The 19924-nt window shown below is 39.9% G+C and overlaps 1 protein-coding gene across 1 annotated transcript in view; it reads right to left on the reverse strand.

Moving 5' to 3' along the window:
* Window positions 1–983: 983 nt before the first annotated feature.
* The window catches only part of klhdc4 (kelch domain containing 4), a 103544-nt gene continuing 84603 nt past the window's right edge, over window positions 984–19924 (reverse strand). Inside the window, exons 9-11 of the mRNA XM_041192726.1 lie at window positions 12760–13374; window positions 4793–4909; window positions 984–2508 (exon numbers count right to left, since the gene is read on the reverse strand). Of these exons, the coding sequence (XP_041048660.1) occupies window positions 2336–2508; window positions 4793–4909; window positions 12760–13374 (905 nt within the window). The 3' untranslated portion in view covers window positions 984–2335. The remainder of the gene's footprint in view (window positions 2509–4792; window positions 4910–12759; window positions 13375–19924) is intronic.

The raw sequence follows: 19924 nt of genomic DNA on the forward strand, positions 1-19924 counted from the left end.
ATCAGTGACTTTGGTGAGGAATGTAAGCTGTGAGGACACTGACGTTGCAAATAGATTTAGATCGGTTATGAGAGTGGGTAAGAATGTGGTAGATGGAATATAATGAACAGTTCTGAAGAACGGTCACAAGACCTGAAACATTAACTCTGTTTCTCTCTCCACAGGTGCTGGCAGACCTGCTGAGCATATCCAGCATTTTGTTTTTATTTCAGGTTTCTAGCATCCATAGTATTTTACTTTGGCCTGGGATGAAGGGATTGTCTTAGAAGGAAAGATTGAATAGACTAGGTCTACATTCCCTCGGGTTTAGAAGGATGGAGGTGATCTCAGTTAAACATATAAAATTCTTAAGGAGTTGATAGGGTACATGCTGGGAGGATATTTCCCCTGCCTGGGGAGTCTAGAACTAGGGATCAGTCTCAGAATAAGGCGTCAGCCATTTAGGACCAAGATGATGTGAAATTTTTCACTCAAAGGGTTGTGAACCTTTGGAATTCTCTACCCTATAGGGCTGTGGCTGCTCAGTCATTGAGTATATTTAAGACAAAGATCAATAGGTTTTTGGATACTAAAGGAATCAAGGGATTATGTGAAAAGGTGTATCTGAGATGGATGATCAGCTATGATTTTATTGAAAGGTTTTGCAGGTTTGAAAGGCTGAATGCTTCTATTTTTGTTCTTACATAGAAACATGGAAAATACTTTCACACTGCAGCGCTTCGATTTGTTTGCTACCACTGCTTCGAAAACCAGAATGGTCAATAACAATTAGTTGAAAATCATCTTTTCTACTAATGCTGTTTAAAAAATCTTAATTGAGTCTCAACATATACCATGGGTGTTTAATGATCATCACTGGTATCCATCCAGCAGTTTCAAAACTACTATATTGTTGTGAGCTGGCATATTGTCTTTTTTTGTTCTTTAGTGTTACAGTTTGTTTATGACAATTGTACTTCCTAATAAATGTGACTCATAGTTTATAGTTTGCAAGACAGAGTCTGTCAGTTTTATTCGCTTATAAAAGACACCCAGAGAGTACAACATGGCTTGTGCTATATTTGGTGAGCTTACCAGCAACATAAAAGGTTTATTAACACACTTGTGAAGCACTTTGGAATATCTTACTACAGTAGAGGTGCTTTGCGAATGCAGTAACAAGTTGCTACCACCCTAGCCGATACCTGATAAACTACTTCAAGTGTAGATGGAAACATAAAACTACAAAGAGGTATTGATAGCTTAATGAATGAGCAAAGCTGTGGCAAATGGATTTCAATGTAGGCAAATGTGAAGTCATGTATTTTGAACCTTAAAAGATTAGAACAGGATACTTTCTAAATAACGTAAAGTCAGGAACAGTAGAGGTCCAAGGTATGTGGGGGTCCATGTAAATAGATCATTAAAATGTCATGAACAGGTATAGAAAATAATCAAAAAGACTAATGGAATGCTGGTCTTGAAAGAAGCTATACAAATCAATGGTAGAATTGTAGCTCGACTCCAAAGGTTAAACTATGAGGAGAGATTACACAAACTAGGGCTATGTTCCAGGGAATTTAGACAATTACGAGGTGATTTGATCAAGTATTCAAGATATTAAGGGGAATAGATAGGGTAGGGTGGTAAAGGTTTGAGAGTCTAAATGGCTTATTCCTGTTCCTAATAATGCCATATTTGGATTCAGAGGGAGTGAGGAAGTGGTCCTTTGCACCGGGCAAAGGAAACAATATTTGGAGAAGAACCCAAATCATAACATCTATGTTTTATTGGTTAAACCCAAGGTTGAAATATAATTTAAGATTACTTCCTTGTTGATTTCTTCCGTCTTTAACTGCTGTATGGAAATCACATGGGCAGTATTTCCCATTGGTTATTATAACTTTAAACTTTAGTCTTGTGTCAGAAATACATATGCAAATAATTAAATTTGATTGCCAAATGAGGGATTATTTGTATTTTTCTTCTATGCCACAGTAAGGTGAAGGGCACAATCACAAATAACCTTTACTTTTCCGTTAAGAATTTCGAAAAATGCAAGGCGCATTTGAATGAAAAATTCATTGAGAAAGCAATACAGATTAAAGCAAGGAATTGCTGAGAAACTAAAGCTAGTGCCTCTGCTGTAATTTAAGATTCTGAAAAAAAATTGCAGCAAAGGTAACAATGTTGAATCTGTCTGAAATTGGCTTCAAGGACTACAACATAGAAAAGATAATATAGTTGCAATTAATTAAATGAACAATAAACTTTGCAGACAAGTTCAAAGACAATTGTTGCAGCATATTAACAAATGACTACTGGCAGGGGTTCAGTTCTGCATAACCTCTGATCATCAAACACTGTCATCATAAAAAGTCTTTGCCATTGCCTGTGCCACCTTCAAAGTCTTCTTCTCTTTGGCATTCTGGCCCATATTATCCTTGGCCAGTTGAATCCAGTATGACTCAGTACGTGACATATAGTCTGAATAAGGTTCTGCTGGTTGGACTGGAGGATGGTCATTTCCTGACAAAGCAAAAGAAATGGTTAACAATTTCAGATTCTCTCACAATCTCAAAAACAACAACAACTTTTGCTCAACTGGATCCCCACATATATCCCCATTTCATGTTCCTATTTGAACAGTATTTTAATGTAATCAAAATAAAAGCTTTCCATCAGGAAAAAAATTGAGACACTTATCTTCTTTATATTCAATAATGATGTTGTGGACTCCTAGGTCAATTATGGCACTTATTTGAAGTATAACTGTACTTGTTCCCATTGCCCAGAATTTAAGACCAACCATAAAAGAGCATTGATAAAATACCTGAAGTTGAATGATAGCACAAATGAGTCTACAAAAGCTAGGTGATGGAAAAACTGTATAGTGCTAATTTCATCCTTTGGATCATACAAATAAATTATTATTTTAAACTTTTTTTGTTGCTTAACTTAATCGAACGTGGCCCAGAAAAATTTACCATAAAAATCCATATTACCCATCATACAATGGAAAAATGTAAACCATTTCTTATTGAAATTTCAATTAATAATACTTTAATGTCTGCAAATGGTGGTATAGGACTTGTAAATCCAGCTCAGCTAAATACAAAGAAATGAATACAATCTCTGATAAGGTTACTAATGCATTGGTTTGGATTTGCACATGGTGAGCTGCAAAAATTATATATTATACTTATTTGATTTTCAATATGTTCTGACAAAGAGCAAACCAAAATAGCTTGATTCACAAGCAAACAAGTACTACTCATTACCTAATGGTGTCTTCAGAAATGCTTATTAGTAACAGTTACCTGAAAGTTCAGTTTTAGAAACTTAAATCATTGCCATCAGTTGAAACACAGCTAATTTTATGAGAAAAAGAATGATAAAATAAGGAAATTACTATTAAAGAGTCAGGATAAACTTGTGGAGTCTAAAAACTCAAGTCTTCTAGAAGGATTTATTAATAAAGATTGAAAAGATCTTCCCTATTGCATCTCAGGATTGTCCCTGAACTGAAGTTCACTATATGCAAGGTTATCTGCCTGATTAGCAATGTTAAGCCCAAAATAACATGGATGCAACGTCTGAGAAACATCCAACAGGGATTTCCAGCCAAGGAACTTCAGAAATTCTGTCAGTCTGGGACAGCTGAATATATTCCTCAAACTTTATGGCCTAGAATTCTCTCTCATTCTGGTCATTTAAATAATTGCACAATGGCTACCTAACCAATACTGGGAAAGTGTGAAACTAACATCAACGATGACTGTCTCTGTTAGTGACTGTCTGTTCAGCACCCATACATTTGAGGACCCAATTATTTGCAAAGAGCTCTTCAAATAATCAAGAATGCTCTGCAGCCCTCCCTTACACACCCAAAAATGAAAGGGTTCCAATACTTGCAGGGTCACTGTAATAAGGGGAATTAGCACACACCATGGGCAGAATTTTATGGCCCCGTTTCGGAGGGGATGGGGCTGTAAAATGCGGTGGGCCGTTATAAATCCCATTGACAACAGCAGGAACCTAAAATCCCGCTGTTATAAAATTCTGCCCCATGTGATCAGTCTTTTGCATGTCACTCCAATGACAGTCAACTAAAATCATTCCATGTGGAGGATTCAGTCTGAAGGGTAAAGTTCTTGCAGTAAAAAAATTATATTGCAAGCTTAATTTTTCCACAATACAGTAATACATTATTTGGAACACCTTTTCACAGAATATGTTAGAGAGTATACAATAGAAATTGATCAATTTTCAATAGTCTGATAGAAAAAGATAAAGTTGTTAACTAACAAGCAAGCTGGCATTTATACAGGAAAGAAAGAACTTGCCTTTCATATTCTCAGGCTGTTCTAAAGTACTTCACAATCATTGAAGAGTGGTCACTCTTGTTTACTGGCAACCTGGCAGTCAATTTACACAAAGCACTGCTCACAAACAATAAATGACCAGCTAATCTGTTTTGGTAATATTGGTTGAGCGATGATGTTGATCAGACCACTAGAGCCCTTTACTTTTCCCCAAGAAAGTGCAATCTGCTTGAATAGTCAGATAGAAATTCCAACAATGTTGCATTCCCTCAGTATTGCACTGAAATGTCAGTCGCAATTACGTGGTCAACTCTTGCAGTGAGGTTTGAATTCAAAGGCACATGATACAAAAGCAAGAGCACTGCCACTGAGTCATGCTGGCTCTTTCTTCATGAAGCTTATGGATGATCTTTCAAAAGAACCCACAGACACAACAAAGGCTAATTACCCAGATATGAGAGCAATGTAGTTTTATTCAAAGTATTTACCCTCTTCTTCACTGCTGTCATTGTCCTCCTCTTCTTCCTCCTCATCATTTCCTCCTGTAGCTCCTTCACACTCTTCCTCATCCTCTGACTCTTCTTCATCTAGCCACTCCTGGGTCTCTGCAGAAAGCAAAGGCAAGCAGAAGAAAAAGACAATATTTTTAAAAAAAATCATAAGTGAATCAAAGATATTTTTCAGACCAAAGAAGCCTTTGTTATGCCATTATACAGAGCTGATCTGATTTTCTTCCCCAGATTGAAGTGTATACCAGCTGAAACAACTGATCACAATTGTATTTTTGAATTCAAGTAATTTAAATAGGTCAGAGGTGTTACTCTGACACATTAACTGAGAGGAGTACAGCAGAAGCGCAGCAATTTTTCAAGTTACTTCTTCAGGAAAGAATTTCTTTTCCAATTTCTTTTCCCTGCCCACTTTCTCCTTAACCGTGTTATGATGTGGCAGATGATGTGTGCCAGTTGGATCAAATCCACGAGGGAAACTTGATCACGTGGCCATAACTGTTTTGCAATTTGTATTTTATTTCAAGATGCGTGCCCTGAATTCAGAAATAATAAGACTACCATGACTTCAGAGGTTTTTAGAAAACAAAATTAAATATTTATTAACAAAAGAAAAGATTTCAAGCATATACATAGGTCTATAAATTACTATTATAGTAACTCCTAAAACCCCTAATTAACTTGGCTCCCAGTTACACCTCCGTTAAGGCAACAGTAAAAACAAATAGATCTAAATACGCCCAGGCAAAGCCACACACCCTAGTCAGTTGCATTCAAAGCGAGTTTTCTCAGCTTCGGTTTCTGTAGATAGCAACCTGATGCACGGAGGCTGGAGGCTTTTCATACTTGTTAAATTTTAGAATGCCTTCTCCCCTGACACACAGCCTCATCTCTTTTATACATGTTTCACCCTTTTTAATGCAAATTCCATTGTTCCCATATGTTTTTGCAACTTTACTTTTATCAGAGTACAAATCTTTTCGTAGCACTAATTTTATCAGTAACCTTTGGGAAAATAAACACAGTTCGGCTTAGCTTATTCTGGCTAGGTGTAACATCTTACCATCTCTTTGAAATTCAAACGAGCCTAATTTATCTAAAAATGCAAATGCTCCTTACACCTCATATTGGAAAACTTCTGCCATGTTTACATATTTAGCATTTCAAACCTAACTTCTTGTTGTTGATAACTCAAAGCCTCCAGACCAGCTGTCTCCAATTCAATTAAGTCCCACACAAATACTGAGAGAAACTAGTACAAATACCACTATTAACTCACTTTTACAATAAATCACAACAATATTATTAAAATCATTATATTTTCATGGCAACTGGGAAGACACATAGTCTATACGCAAACATTTCAATAAATCCCAAGACGTGCTGAAGAGTGATGAAAGACACAGTCCAGGTCATAAAATTCTGCAGAAAGTAGGTGGTGGGGGAACAGTAGATGATGCCAATGAGAGTGTTAAAACTATTTACATTTCATAAACTTCTAATACTTCACATTTTATTAAATTACTCATATTAAGAAGCACTTCAACTTATTCTAGGAAGAAGTTTTCCCAGTCATGGACGAAAATACTTTAGCAGAACTGGAAAGCAGGGGCTGAATTTTAGTTTCAGGGTCCCTTCCCAGGCAGCCGTGAGGAAAGTTTTTTTCGCTCAGAGGGTGGTTGGAGTTTGGAACAAACTTCCTGGAAGGGTGGTGGAAGCAGCTTCGATCGAGGTTTTTAAAAGGGAATTGGATTGCTATCTGAAAAGAGAGAATTGCAAGGTTATGGGGATAAGGTAGGGGAGTGGGAATAGGTGGAATGCTCTTTCAGAGAGCCAATGCAGACTTGCTAGGCCGAAGGCCTTCTTCTGTAGCGTAAAGATTATTTGATACTGTGATACCAGGCTGAATTCTGGGTTGGGAACTCGGAACTGGTTGTGTTGCTTTCCTGGAGGAGATTTTTTGAGGAGCTGCCCAATTAAGAAGTTGCCTCTGGGGGCCACAACCAATTAAGAACAACAGGCAGTCTTTGCAGCTGGGAAGGAGAAGGGAAGACTCTGAGAGGCCAGCAGCCACAATAAAAAAAGTGTTTTTTTGACTTATTATCCCCCAAAGTAGTCATTTTCTGTAAAAACAATGGGAGCCTTATGAATTCCATCTGTTCCTAATCCTGGACTAGTAATCCTGAAATATTACTGAATCTCATGGCATTACACAACTGACATAACAAATATTACCACAACAATTTCCACAGGAAATGGCTATTCCAAACATCCATCATGTGAAATAAACTATCCTGGCCTTATCAACATTCTCTTAAATCATTAAATCCCACTTTGCAGTATTCAACACAAATAATGCCCTTAGCATTCTTCTTTTAAATTTGTTCACGGTACGCAAGCATCGCTGGCAAGGACAGCATTTGTTTCTGATCCCTAATTACCCTTGAGAAGGCTTGCTTGGCCATTTCAGAGGCAGTCAAGAGTCAACCACCACAAGAACAAAATTCATGCCATGGTGTATTAACGTCAAAGTTCAATGGGGGAAATGTTGGTGTGGTGGTAATGTCACTGGACTAGTAATCCAGAGGACCAGGCTAATACGGTAGGGTTCAAATCCCACCAACTGGTGGAATTTAAATTCAATTAACGAATCTGGAACTGAAAGCTTGAGTAATGATGACTATTTTTGTAAAAGCTCATCTGGTTCATTAATGCCCTTTAGGGAAGGAAATCTGCCCTCCTTACCCAGAGGGAAACTTGAAATAGCTGCCACAACTGTTTCGCAATTTGTATTTTTATTTCGAGATGCGTGCCTTGAATTCAGTAGTAATAAGTCCACCGAGTCTTAGAGGTTTTTTTTCACAAAACTAAATTAAACATTCATCAATAAAATAAATCATTTTAATCACTGTGTTTGCACACGAGCAGGGGAGAGACCTCATCCTGTGTGAGACACAGCCAGAGTGAGTGTGGGTATTGGCTATTTGGTGCACAGTGGGAATTCGGTACAGAGGGGAAGAGGTGCTATTTGCATTTTTTCTTTGCTATCCATTTCTTAAATCTTCAGAGAGTGGTCTTGCCCTGCTGCAGCATTAGAGGCTACAAGGGAAAGGACTGGTAAGTAGTGGGTAAGGTCAGGTAAGTATTTACTACTTTTATCACTAATAGTTTAAGGTCTTTTTGTGGTTTATAGTTTGTATATTCTGTAGTAACAAGGATCAAGAAAGAAGGGCCCTAGAGTAATTGATTTTAAAAGGTTTAATTTAAAAGGATAAGTCATAGCAGGAGAGCTCAAAGCCGTGGTGCGTTCCTCATGCTCCATGTGGGAAGCCAGGAACATTTCCAGTGCCCAGGGCCAATGTGTGCTCAAGAAGTGTGTCCAGCTGCAGCTCCTGGAAGTTCGGGTTTCAGAGCTGGAACGGCCGCTGGGGACACTGTGGAGCATCTGCAAGTCTGAGAACATTGTGGATAGCGCGTTTAGAGAGGTGGTCACACTGTAGATGAAGGGGCTTGAGGAAGGAAGGGAATGGGTGACCACCAGGCAGTCCAAGAGAAACAGGCAGGTAGTTCAGGAGTCCCCTGTCATCCCGCTCGCAAATCGGTGTTCTGTTTTGGAGGCTGATGAGGGAGCTGGTTCCTCCAGGGAGTGCAGGCAGAGCCAAGCTTCTGGCACCACAAGCAGCCTGTCTGTACAGGAGGGGAGGAAGAGAGGAAGACCAATAGTAATAGGGGATTCTATAGTCAAGGGAACAGATAGGCACTACTGTGGCCGTCGTGACTCCAGGATGGTGTGTTGCCTCCCTGGTGCCAGGGTCCGGGATGTCACTGAACGGCTGCAGAGCATCCTGAAGGGGAGAGTGATAAGGCAGAGGTCATGGTACATGTTGGTACCAATGACATAGGTAGAAAGAGGGATGAGATCTTGCATCAAGAATTCAGGGCATTAGGCAGTAGACTAATAAGCAGGACCTCTCAGGTTGTAATCTCTGGATTATTCCCAGTGCCACGTGCTAGCGAGCACAGAAATAGGAGAATAGCGCAGATGAATATGTGGCTTAAGAGTTGGTGCAGGAGGGAGGGTTTTAGATTCCTGGATCACAGCGACCGTTTCTGGGGAACGTGGGACCTGTACAAGTGGGACGGTCTACATCTGAACCAGAGTGGGACTAACATCCTTGTGGGTGGGTTTGCTAGTGCTGTTGGGAGGAGTTAAAACTAATTCGGCAGGGGGAGGGGACACAGAACGTTAGCAGAATAGGGACACATCATAATACAGTAAAACAATCAAGTCAGAGGGAGTACAGCTGCATTGAGTTTCATGGGAGTAAGGCAAGGCTGGATGGCCTCTACTTTAATGCCAGGAGTATTACAGGTAAAACGGATGAGTTAAGGGTGAGGGTTGACACGTGGAATTGTGATAAAGTAGCCATCACTGAGACATGGTTGAGGGAGGGGCAGGATTGGCAGCTCAACATTCCGGGATATAGAATCTTCAGGCGAGACGGGGAGGGGATGAAAGAGGAGGCATTGCATTATTAGTTAAGGAGTCAGTTACTGCAGTAAGGAGAGAAGATATATTGGAGGGGGCATCGAATGCTTTGTGGGTAGAAGCTTAGGAATAAAAAAGGGACAGCCACATTGTTAAGTGTATATTAATAGACACCCAAATAGTCAGCGGGAAATTGAGGAGCAAATATGTGCACAATTTGCGGAGGTATGTAAAAACAATAATAGGGTAATTATATTAGGCAATTTCAACTTTCCCAACATTAGTTGGGAAAGACATAGTGTTAAGGGCTTGGATGGAGTGGATTTCTTGAAATGTGTGCAGGAGAACTTTTTAGGTCAATATGTAGAGGGTCCAACAAGGGACGGTGCAGTGCTGGACCTAATTCTGGGAAATGAAGCTGGACAGGTGGCTGAGGTGGTGGTGGGGGAGCGTTTTAGTGATAGCGACCGCAACATGGTACAATTTAAAACAAAAACAAAAATACCTGGAAAAACTCAGCAGGTCTGACAGCATCTGCAGAGAGGAACACAGTTAACGTTTCAAGTCTGTATGACTCTTCAACAGAACTGTTCAGGTACAAGGGGAGCAAATCAATGGAGGCATTGGTGGAGTACAGAAAGTGCAGGGTGAAGCTTAAGAAAGGAACTTGGAGAGCAAAGAGGGGATATGAGAAAGCTCTGGCTGGTAAAAGTAGGGAAAATCCCAAGATATGTATATGTATATCAATGGGAAGAGGATAACCAGGGAAAGAGTGGGGCCCATTAGGGACCAAGGGGGCAATCTATGGGTAGAGCCAGAGGACATCATGAGAGTTTGAACGAATACTTCACATCTGTCTTCACCCAAGAGAATTAGGATGAAGGTTTGGAACTCGGGGAGAGAGACTGTGAGATTCTTGAGCAAATTGATATAGGAAGTGACAAGGTATTGGTGGTGTTGGCAGGCTTAAAAGTGGACAAATCTCCAGGTCCAAATGATTTGTGTCCCAGACTGCTGAGGGAGGCAAGGGAGGAGATCGCAGGGGCTCTGACCCAAATTTTTAATTCCTCTCTGGCCACGGGGGAGGTGCCAGAGGATTGGAGAACAGCTAATGTGGTTCCGCTATTTAAGAAGGGTTGTAGAGATGAGCCAGGGAACTATAGACCAGTGCGTCTCACGTTAGTGGTAAGGAAACTATTGGAGAAAATTCTGAAGGAGAGAATCTATCTCTGCTTGGAGAGGCCAGATTTGATCAGGGATAGTCACATGGCTTTGTCAGAGGGAGGTCGTGCCTAACAAATTTGACTGAATTTTTTGAGGAGGTGACCAGGTGTGTGGATGAGGGTAGTGCAGTTGATGTAGTTTATATGGATTTCAGCAAAGCCTTTGACAAGGTCCCACATGGGAGGCTTATAAAGGCGGCAAATGCACATGGGGTACAGGGTAATTTGATAAGGTGGATTCAAAATTGGCTTAGGTGTAGGAGACAGAGGGTAATGACAGAGGATGCTTTAGCGACTGGAAGCCAGTGTCCAGTGGCATACCACAAGGATCTGTGCTGGGTCCCCTATTATTCGTCATTTATATAAATGACATAGATGACTATGTGGAGGGTAGGATTAGTAAGTTTGCGGATGGCGCAAAGGCTGGCCGGGTGGTTAACAGCGAGGTTGAGTGTCTTGGGCTACAGGAAGATATAGATGGGATGGTCAAATGGGTAGATGGAATTTAACCCTGAAAAGTGCGAGGTGATACACTTTGGAAGGAACAATTGACAAGGAAGTATTCAAAGAACGGCATGACACTAGGAAGTTCTGAGGAACAAAGGAACCTTGGCGTGTGTGTCCATAGATCTCTGAAAGCAGAGGGGCATGTTAGTGGGGTGGTGAAAAAGGCATATTGGACACTTGTCTTTAACAATCGAGGCATAGATTACAAAAGTAGGGAGGTCATGTTGAAGTTGTAAAGAACCTTGGTGAGGCCACAGCTGGAGTACTGTGTGCAGTTCTGGTCGCCACATTATAGGAAGGATGTGATTGCACTGGAGGGGGTGCAGAGGAGATTCACCAGGATGTTGCCTGGGATGAAACATTTAAGTTATGAAGAGAGGTTGGATAGACTTGGGTTGTTTTTGTTGGAGCAGAGAAGACTGAGGGGCGACCTGATCGAGGTGCACAAGATTATGAGGGGCATGGACAGGGTGGATAGGGAGCAGCTGTTCCCATTAGCAGAAGGGTCAGTCACGAGGGGACACAAGTTCAAGGTGAAGGGTAGGAGGTTTATGGGGGATGTGAGGAAAACCTTTTTTACTCAGAGGTTGGTGACGGTCTGGAATGTGCTGCCTTGGGGGGTGGTGGGGGCGAGTTGCCTCACATCCTTTAAAAAGTACCTGGATGAGCACTTGGCACGTCATAACATTCAAGGCTATGGGCCAGGTGCTGGCAAATGGGTTTAGGTAGGTAGGTCAGGTGTTTCTCACATGTCGGTGCAGACTCTATGGGCTGAAGGGCCTCTTCTGCACTCTGTGATTCTGTAATCACATACATAGCTCTACAAATTACTTCTATGATAATTCCTAAATCCCCTAATTAACCTAGCTCACAGTTTCACCTCTGTTAATGCAATAATAAAACAACATAGATTTCAACAGACCCAGCCAAAACACACAATACCTGGACAGTGATGTATAAAATGAATTCTCTTAGCTCCGGTTCCAGGAGACAGCAGCTTGGTACATAGAGGCTGGGGACTTTTCAGACTTGTTAGATCTTAGAATGGCTTCTTTCTTACACATAACCTCATCTCCTTTAGACATGTTTCTCCCTTTTTAATGTAAATCCCATTCTTCCATTACATCTTTGCAACTTTACTTTTTCCATAATATAAATCTTTCATAGTACTCATAGTATTAGCAATCTCTGGGAAAAATAAACACACTGATTGGCTTAGTCTCTGTTGGCTAAGTGCAACACCTTATTATCTCTTTGAAACTCATGACTCTGGTTTATCTAAAAATGCAAATGTTCTTCACACCTCACATCTAAAACTTCAGCAATGTTTACGTATTTTGCATTTCAAACCTAGTTTCCCATCTGATACATCAAAGCACCCATAGCAGCTGTCTGTAATTCAATTAAAACTCACACACACACCTGCACACAGAGAAACTAATCCAAACCCCACTATTAACCTATCTTTACAATAAATTACAATAACATTCTGAAAATTCTCATATTTGTATGACACCAGTCTAGCCTACATGTGATGCTGGATCCACAGCAATGTGATTGACTCTTAACTGCCCTCTGAAATGGCCTACAAGCCACTCAATTCAAGGGCATTTAGGGATGAGCAACAAATGCTGGCCATGCCACATCCCACAAAAGAATTTTTAAAATAGTTGCATTTAAATGAAGATAGGAATTCTGCTTGGTTCCAGTAAAATTAGCAAACTTACTTGGATCAGTTTCCACCAGAACCTTCCACTCATCCATCTTGTGCAGATCAATGCAATAAAGATCATTTAAAGTAAACTGTCTGTCTCCCACTTCAAACATTCCACCATAGATGTAAAACAGACCATTTTTAATAGCTGCCATGGCACTGGACCGGGGACATGGCTCAATGATGGGGCCAGTTTCAGAAGCACCCTCCTCCTCCTCCTCCTCCTCCTCACTTTGTGTGTCTTGTTTGGCCTCAGGGTTGTTTATCACCTGTTTTACAGTCATGAGTGTTCCATCTTCAGTAACAACTTCTTTCACTATTTCTATGGAACTCTGTGACTCTTGCTTTTCAGATTTCACTTCTGCTCCTTCTTCCTCTCTTCTTCCTCGTCTTCGTTTTTTTTTCTCCCCCTTGTGTCTCTTTAACTTTCCAGCATACCATCGATTCTTTACCATATCATAAATATAAATGTCATTAAAAAACTCTCCTTGGATATCTTCTTCCTCCTCTTCATCATACACACCACCAAAAAGAATAGCACGGTTGTTGGGGGCAACAGCCAAAGAGAATCCTGATCTAGGTGACGGCTTCACTCCTGTAGGGTTCATGCGAACCCAGGCCCATTTGTCTGAAGAAAAACAAGTTTTAAATACATTGTGGCTTTGAGATCAACAAAAGAATTCATATCAAATAATCTTACATACCTGAATTATAAAGGATAACTGTTCCATTTACCTAATCCAAACAAAACATTTTGTCAAGGTGACCAATGCTCTGACTGTCTAAAAAACCCAAAGAAAAAATGTTGAGTTTCAGTTGGTCTGATTTTTAAAAATTATCTTTAATATTGTGTCATTGCCCACAATCAAATTTAATCTAACTACTATCAAAATCCAGGACATTTTAAACTATTTTCTTCCACATCGTTTATTCCCCTTCCCTAATTGCCCTTGAGAAGTGGTGGTGAACTGCTTCTTGAACTGCTGCAATCATTTGGTGCAGGTACACCCACAGCGTTGTTAGGAAGTGGGTAGCAGGATTTTGACCCAGCAACAACGAAGTAACAGCAATATAGTTCCGAATCAGGATGGTGTATGGCTTGGAGAGGAACTTGGTGGTGTTCCCATGCATCTGCTGCCCTTGTCCTTCTAGGTGATATTGCTGTCGAATGAGCCTCCAGTAATATTTTCTTTAAATTTTTGTAATGCGGAACTTTTTAGGATGGTTATGTTTCAAACGTTTCCTTTCACTTAAAATGGTGGCCATACTAAACATCTGTCTGGAGGCCCATGTGATCTGGTTGTCATGAGGGAAAGAAACAAACTAAAACCTACTGAAAATCAAGTGACAGTTTTCACATCTTTTGGGGGAAATGGTGGTGTAGTGGTAATGTCACTGGACTATTAATCCAGAGGCCTAGGCTAATGCTCTGGGGCATGGGTTCAAATCCCACGACAGCAGTTGGTGGGAATTTAAATTTAATTAATAAATCTGGAATATAAAGCTGGTCTCAGCGATGGTGACCAGGACATTCGTTGATTGTTGTAAAAACCCATCTGGTTCACTAATGTTCTTTAGACCTGGTCTGGCCTACACGTGACTCCAGAGTCACAACAAAGTGGTTGATTCTTAACTGCCCTCCGCAATAGCTCAGCAAGACACTCAGTTCAAGGACAATTAGGGACAGGCAACAAATGCTGGCCTTGCCAGTGACACCCACATCCCATGAAAGAATAAAAAAAATTGTCACTGAAAAGGAACAGCTGCTTGATACAGAGACACCGAGAGAGACAGTGCAGCTACTGTGAGAGCGGGGAAAGACTGTGTTTGTGTTAGCAGCCAAGCAGGATGCTGGTGAAAGCTGGTTCTCTGTTTGAAAAGATGATGATGAAACAGACGGGGCTTTTGGAGATTTAAAGAACATGGAGTCGTTGAGGTGGGTCTTGCTGCTGGAAATCGGTTTACGCAAATGGAATGGGATGATTTTCAAAGGACATTGGAGGCGTGGCAAGGAAAAATGAGCCTGCTAGAAAGCTGGGAGTATCTTAGGACTGGGTTGTGTAATGTTATATATCTCCCAGAAGTGCGATGAACAGCAAAAGGCTTGAAGGGCCAAGTGGCTAACTCCTACTCCTAATTTGAATGTTCGTATGCTATAAGACGTGTCTCTATTCCATTAGTTAGATAACGTGAAAGTACTTTTTCTTTTGTTTAATGTATTAGTTGCCTGTTAAGTAGTGGTTGATTTATGATAATCTTAGTTTCTTTGTTACAGTAAAAAGTCTTAAATCATGAAATCATGTCCTTCGGTTATTTCCATTGGTCACTGGGAAATTCATTTTTCTTTTAAAAGTTTATCAGTCTCTACAGGAGTCATAACAAATTGGGGGCTCTTACAGTATCAAAATGCAGATACTTTAAATTGGGTACACTGGAATTTTCTAGAGTTTAAGGAAACACAACTTCACATTTACTTCTGCTGTATTCCATGTAAAGTCAACATGACTACTTCTATTACTCAGGCATTTGTGGAAAGACATTTAACAAAGGTTAATTTGAAGGCTATGGCAGAGAAATTAGGGGTGGACTTAGAAGTAGAAGTTAAAAAGACAGAGGTTGTTGAAGTTTTGGCTCAGCACTTTAAACCTGGGGAGGAAAAGGGTGATCCTGATAGCACAGAGATCGAGTTAGCTATAATTCAATAACAAATGAAACAACTGGAATTGGAGTCAGAAAGGCAAACACTTGAAAAAGAATGAGAAATGTGAAAACTTGAATTAGAATTCCAAAGAGCAAAGGAAGAGGAGAAACTTGAATTCCAAACAGAAAAAGAAATTAGAAAGAGAAGGGGAAAAAGAAAACCTTGAATTACAGAGGGAAAGGGAAACAAGGAAATTTGAACTAGACAGAGGAAAAGCTTCAATTACATCAACACGGGGTGACAGTAAAATCTGAGGATGATTTAGGATTAACTCCTGGTTTTGAGTGGCAAGAAGTGTTCGTTTAATGTCAAAATTCAGTGAGGAAGAAGTTGAAATATATTTTTTGTCATTTAAGAAAATTGCCATAAAACTGCAATGGGAAAATAAAATTGGACTACTTTACTACAGATTGTACATGTGATATTTGATAGGTGGCAGAGGTCTGTGAAGCTTGATTCTGACTTTGAAAATCTTTGAGAGAAGATGCTAAAGGAAGAATTTAAAAATAGTTTCCCTTTGGGAATAAGGTGCCACCTGGAAGATCATGAAGTTTCTAGGATAAGGGAGGCTGCAGTAATGGCAGACGATTATGATTGTCTCACAAGCCTATTAATAACAAGCCTTTGTTTGTGAACTCAAAGAAACTAGAGAGATCAGAGGTCTAATGGTGGTAAGAAATCTGATCAAAGTGAGGAAAATGGCCTGGGGGAGAAACCAGGCCCTCTGAAGGGTAGGAAGAGAAGAGAGATAGGAAGAGCCTGGAGGTTAAGGTTGATTCAAGGGTACCGACATGTCATCTTTGTCGTATAAAAGGACATGTGATGGTTGAATATTGGAAATTAAAAGGCAAAACTGTAGCTTTTAAAAGACTGCACTGTGTCCCTCCAGAAAATGTTGTCCCAGTGAGTTAAGCTTATGACAAGCTGGTAGGTTCTCCTGTGCTGACGTAGATCAGGGTGCAGGAAATTATAGATAAGTTCTGTTGAAGGGTCATGAGGACTCGAAACATCAACTCTTTTCTTCTCCGCAGATGCTGCCAGACCTGCTGAGTTTTTCCAGGTAATTCTGTTTCTGTTGTGCAGGAAATTATAGATGCTTTCTTTTTAAAGGTGAAGTGCCCTTATTTTTGTCTGGTGAAGCAGGGAAGCCAACTGTTATTCATAGAGATACAGGATCAGCACAGTCGCTGATGTTGGCAGATGACAGGAATTTCCCTCCAGAAAATTTGCTAAATAAAAATGTATCGATAGAGGGTATTGATGGAAATGGTTTAGCCGTTTCCTTTGTATAGAGTTAATTTAAAATATGGTTTAATTTCCAGTCCTATGATTGTGGGGATAGTTGATAATTTGCCTACTGACGATGTGGACTTTTTATTAGGAAATTATTTGGCTGGTGATAAGGTATTGCCGTCTCCACTGGTTTTGGAAAAAACATTGAGGTTGTGAAATTAAAGTTGTACAAGGAAAACGGCATGACTTTAAAAAAATCAAAGCCTTTATGTAAATTTGCTGCAAAAATTGCTATTTCAACTAAAGGTGTGTTCAAAGGGTCAGAAATTCAGCCTACTAATCTTAAAAGAACGCTGGAGCATCAAGCAGAAAAGAAAAGAGTAAATGGCAGTTGGAGACGAGTTAAAACTCTCTGAATTAAAAATGCGAAAAAAAATAAGCAAGACGTAGCAAAGCAGATAGCAACAGTACTCAAAGCTAATGATGAAACATGAAAGGGTGGAACAGCTGTATCCAATGCTTACATTGTAGAACTGTGAGCATGTTTTTGAACGTAAATTAAAGTTTCAAAATAACGAAGCAATTGCTCTTGCTAAAAAGGAATTAAGTAAAGCTCCAATGCAATGGGAGGATGAAAAGAAAACAAGTTTTAAAATAATTTGTGAACTAATTAAAAAGGAGTACCAGACTGTCTTGGTTGAACATTGAAATTACCTTAAAGTTCTTAAAACAGCTAAAGAAGATTTTACTTGACAGAAACTTGAAATGCTTGCATAATGGTAAACCTACATTTCCTGGAAAACAACACCATATGGTTGAATCATGGACAATAATTTAAAGCTAAAAGTGATTCTGAATTTAAACAGAATGAAGTGAATTCAATTATTATGCAGGACAATTCCGATGTTTGGCTAATTGGAACTTTCTTCACAGAGTTGGACATTAAAAAACTTGCAGAAATGAAAGAAAATGGAGATCAGGAGTTAAATCCTGAATAGAGTGATTCAGAGTCTGTGTTGACGAGTGAAAATGCTGATGACAATCTAGTGCCTGACTTTAAAGAAGAACAAAGAAAACTGCTGAATCCAGAGGGTAATGAATCTTGTGACACGGGATTTCTCTTTGAATTTCAATTCACTCCCACCAGTACCCAAAAGTCTTGCCTGCTTGCCTGCAACCAGTAATGTTATTCTTTGCAAAGTTAACCAGACCAATCAAACTGTAAAACCTTTGGGCCCATCACAAATACTATCCCAGGGTCCAGAATCCAATACAGATTTTAAAAAGCACCCTGAGGAAACAAAATCACGGTATATTCTTTGAACGGAGGACAAGGAGACACCATACGGGCGAGGCAAAATGGGAAAGGAGACCTTCTGGAGAGGTTGAAAGAGAGTAACTGACCAGCAGTAAAAGAAACTCTCATTTGCAAGTTTGTTGGGATTCTAAGAATTCATACTTGCAGGACTTTAAATCCTAATTGTTGTATTCAGTTTGTTGTTAAAGGTTAAGTCAATAGTATTACAAGTAGGATATGTATAATTGTAAAATGTAACAAGAGACAAAAATGTTAGCTGTGTTGTGTGTGTAACAGGTTAGATGTTAAGATGTTTACAATATTGTAATTCGTTGTATTTTGCTAGTGTTATAGAAAAAAATCATTACTTTGGTCATGCTTTTTTAATTATTGGGCGGAGGTGTTACGAATGAGGGTCTTCACAAGACAGTTATGTTTAAAATGTCTCCTTTAACTTAAGATGGTGGCCATACTAAACATCTGCACATAGACAAGCCCACGAGATCTGGTTGTCTTGGAGAAAAAAATCTTAACCAAAACCTACTGAAAATTAAGTGACACTTTTCACAACTTGACAAAGAAAAGGGGCAGTGGCTTTTTGGACAGAAAACAGAGAGGGAGAGAGAGAGAGATTGAGAGAATGCAGCTACTGTGAAGAGCAGGGAAAAACTATGCTTGTGTGAGCAGCAAAGCATGATGTTGGTGAGAGCTGGTTCTCTGTTTGAAAAGAATAAGACGGGTCAGACGAGGCTTCTGGAGATTTAAGGAACAAGCAGTCGCCGAAGTGGGCCTCGTTGGTGAAAGTCAGTTTACTCAGGTGGAGTGGGATGATTTTCAAAGGACAATGGCAGATTCAACCTGGCGGAACAGGGAGAAGTGAGCCTGCTGGAAAGGTGGGAGTATTTTGGGACTGGATCATGTAATGCTATGTATCTGCCAGAAGTGCGGTGAACAGTGAAAGGAGTTACAAAACATATCTTGATTGCATTAGTTAATTCATTATTTATATTGGGGCATGTGATGGTAGGCATTTTGGTAGGCAAAATAAGATGGTAACACATGCTTTGGAAAATATGTGTCTAAATTGGGTAGAGGAACAAAGGGATATCAGGGTGCAGATAACAGATCACTAAAAGTAGCGACACGAGTTAAAAAGGCTATAAAAAAGCAAACAAAGCATTGGGTTCATTTCTAAGGGGAGAGAACTGAAAAGTGGAGAAGTTATGGTAAACTTGTATAAAACCTTATTGGACTATACTTGGAGAACAATTCTTGTCTCCATATTATTAGGATACTGAGACACTGGAGAAGTTGCAAAAAAGATTTTCTAGAATGATACCAGAATTAAGAGGCTATACCCATCAGGGAAGATTGAACAGGCTGTGGTTCCTTTCTCTTGAAAAGACAAGATTGAGGGGTTCTGAAAAGCTTTAGGAACATAAGGGCAGGAGCAGGCCACTGAGCCCATTGAGCCTGCTTTGCCATTTACTGTGATCATGGCTGATCATCTGCTTTAATGCCTTTTCCCCACACTATCACCATATCCCTTTATATCATTGGTATTTAGAAATCTATAAATCTCTGCTTTAAACATACTCAATGACTGAGCTTCCACAGCCCTCTGGGGTGGAGAATTCCAATGTTCACAACCCTCCAAGCAAATAAAATTCTCCTAATCCCAGTCCTAAGTGGCTTCCCCCAAAGGGGTTTGCTCGGGTCTGGAAAATGTTTCCAGTTGTGGGCAAGACCAAACCTAGAGAACACAAATATAAGAAAGTCACCAATAAACCTAAAAGGGAATTCAGGAGAAACTTCTTTACACAAAGAATGGTTAGAATGTGAAACTCTCTACCGCAATGAGTTGAGGTGAATAGCTTCTATGCATTTCAGCCGAAGTTCGATAAGCACATGAGAAAGAAAGGAGTAGAAGGTTATGTTGATGGGGTT

Source organism: Carcharodon carcharias, chromosome 7 (assembly GCF_017639515.1).
Source record: "Carcharodon carcharias isolate sCarCar2 chromosome 7, sCarCar2.pri, whole genome shotgun sequence".
NCBI lineage: Eukaryota > Metazoa > Chordata > Chondrichthyes > Lamniformes > Lamnidae > Carcharodon > Carcharodon carcharias.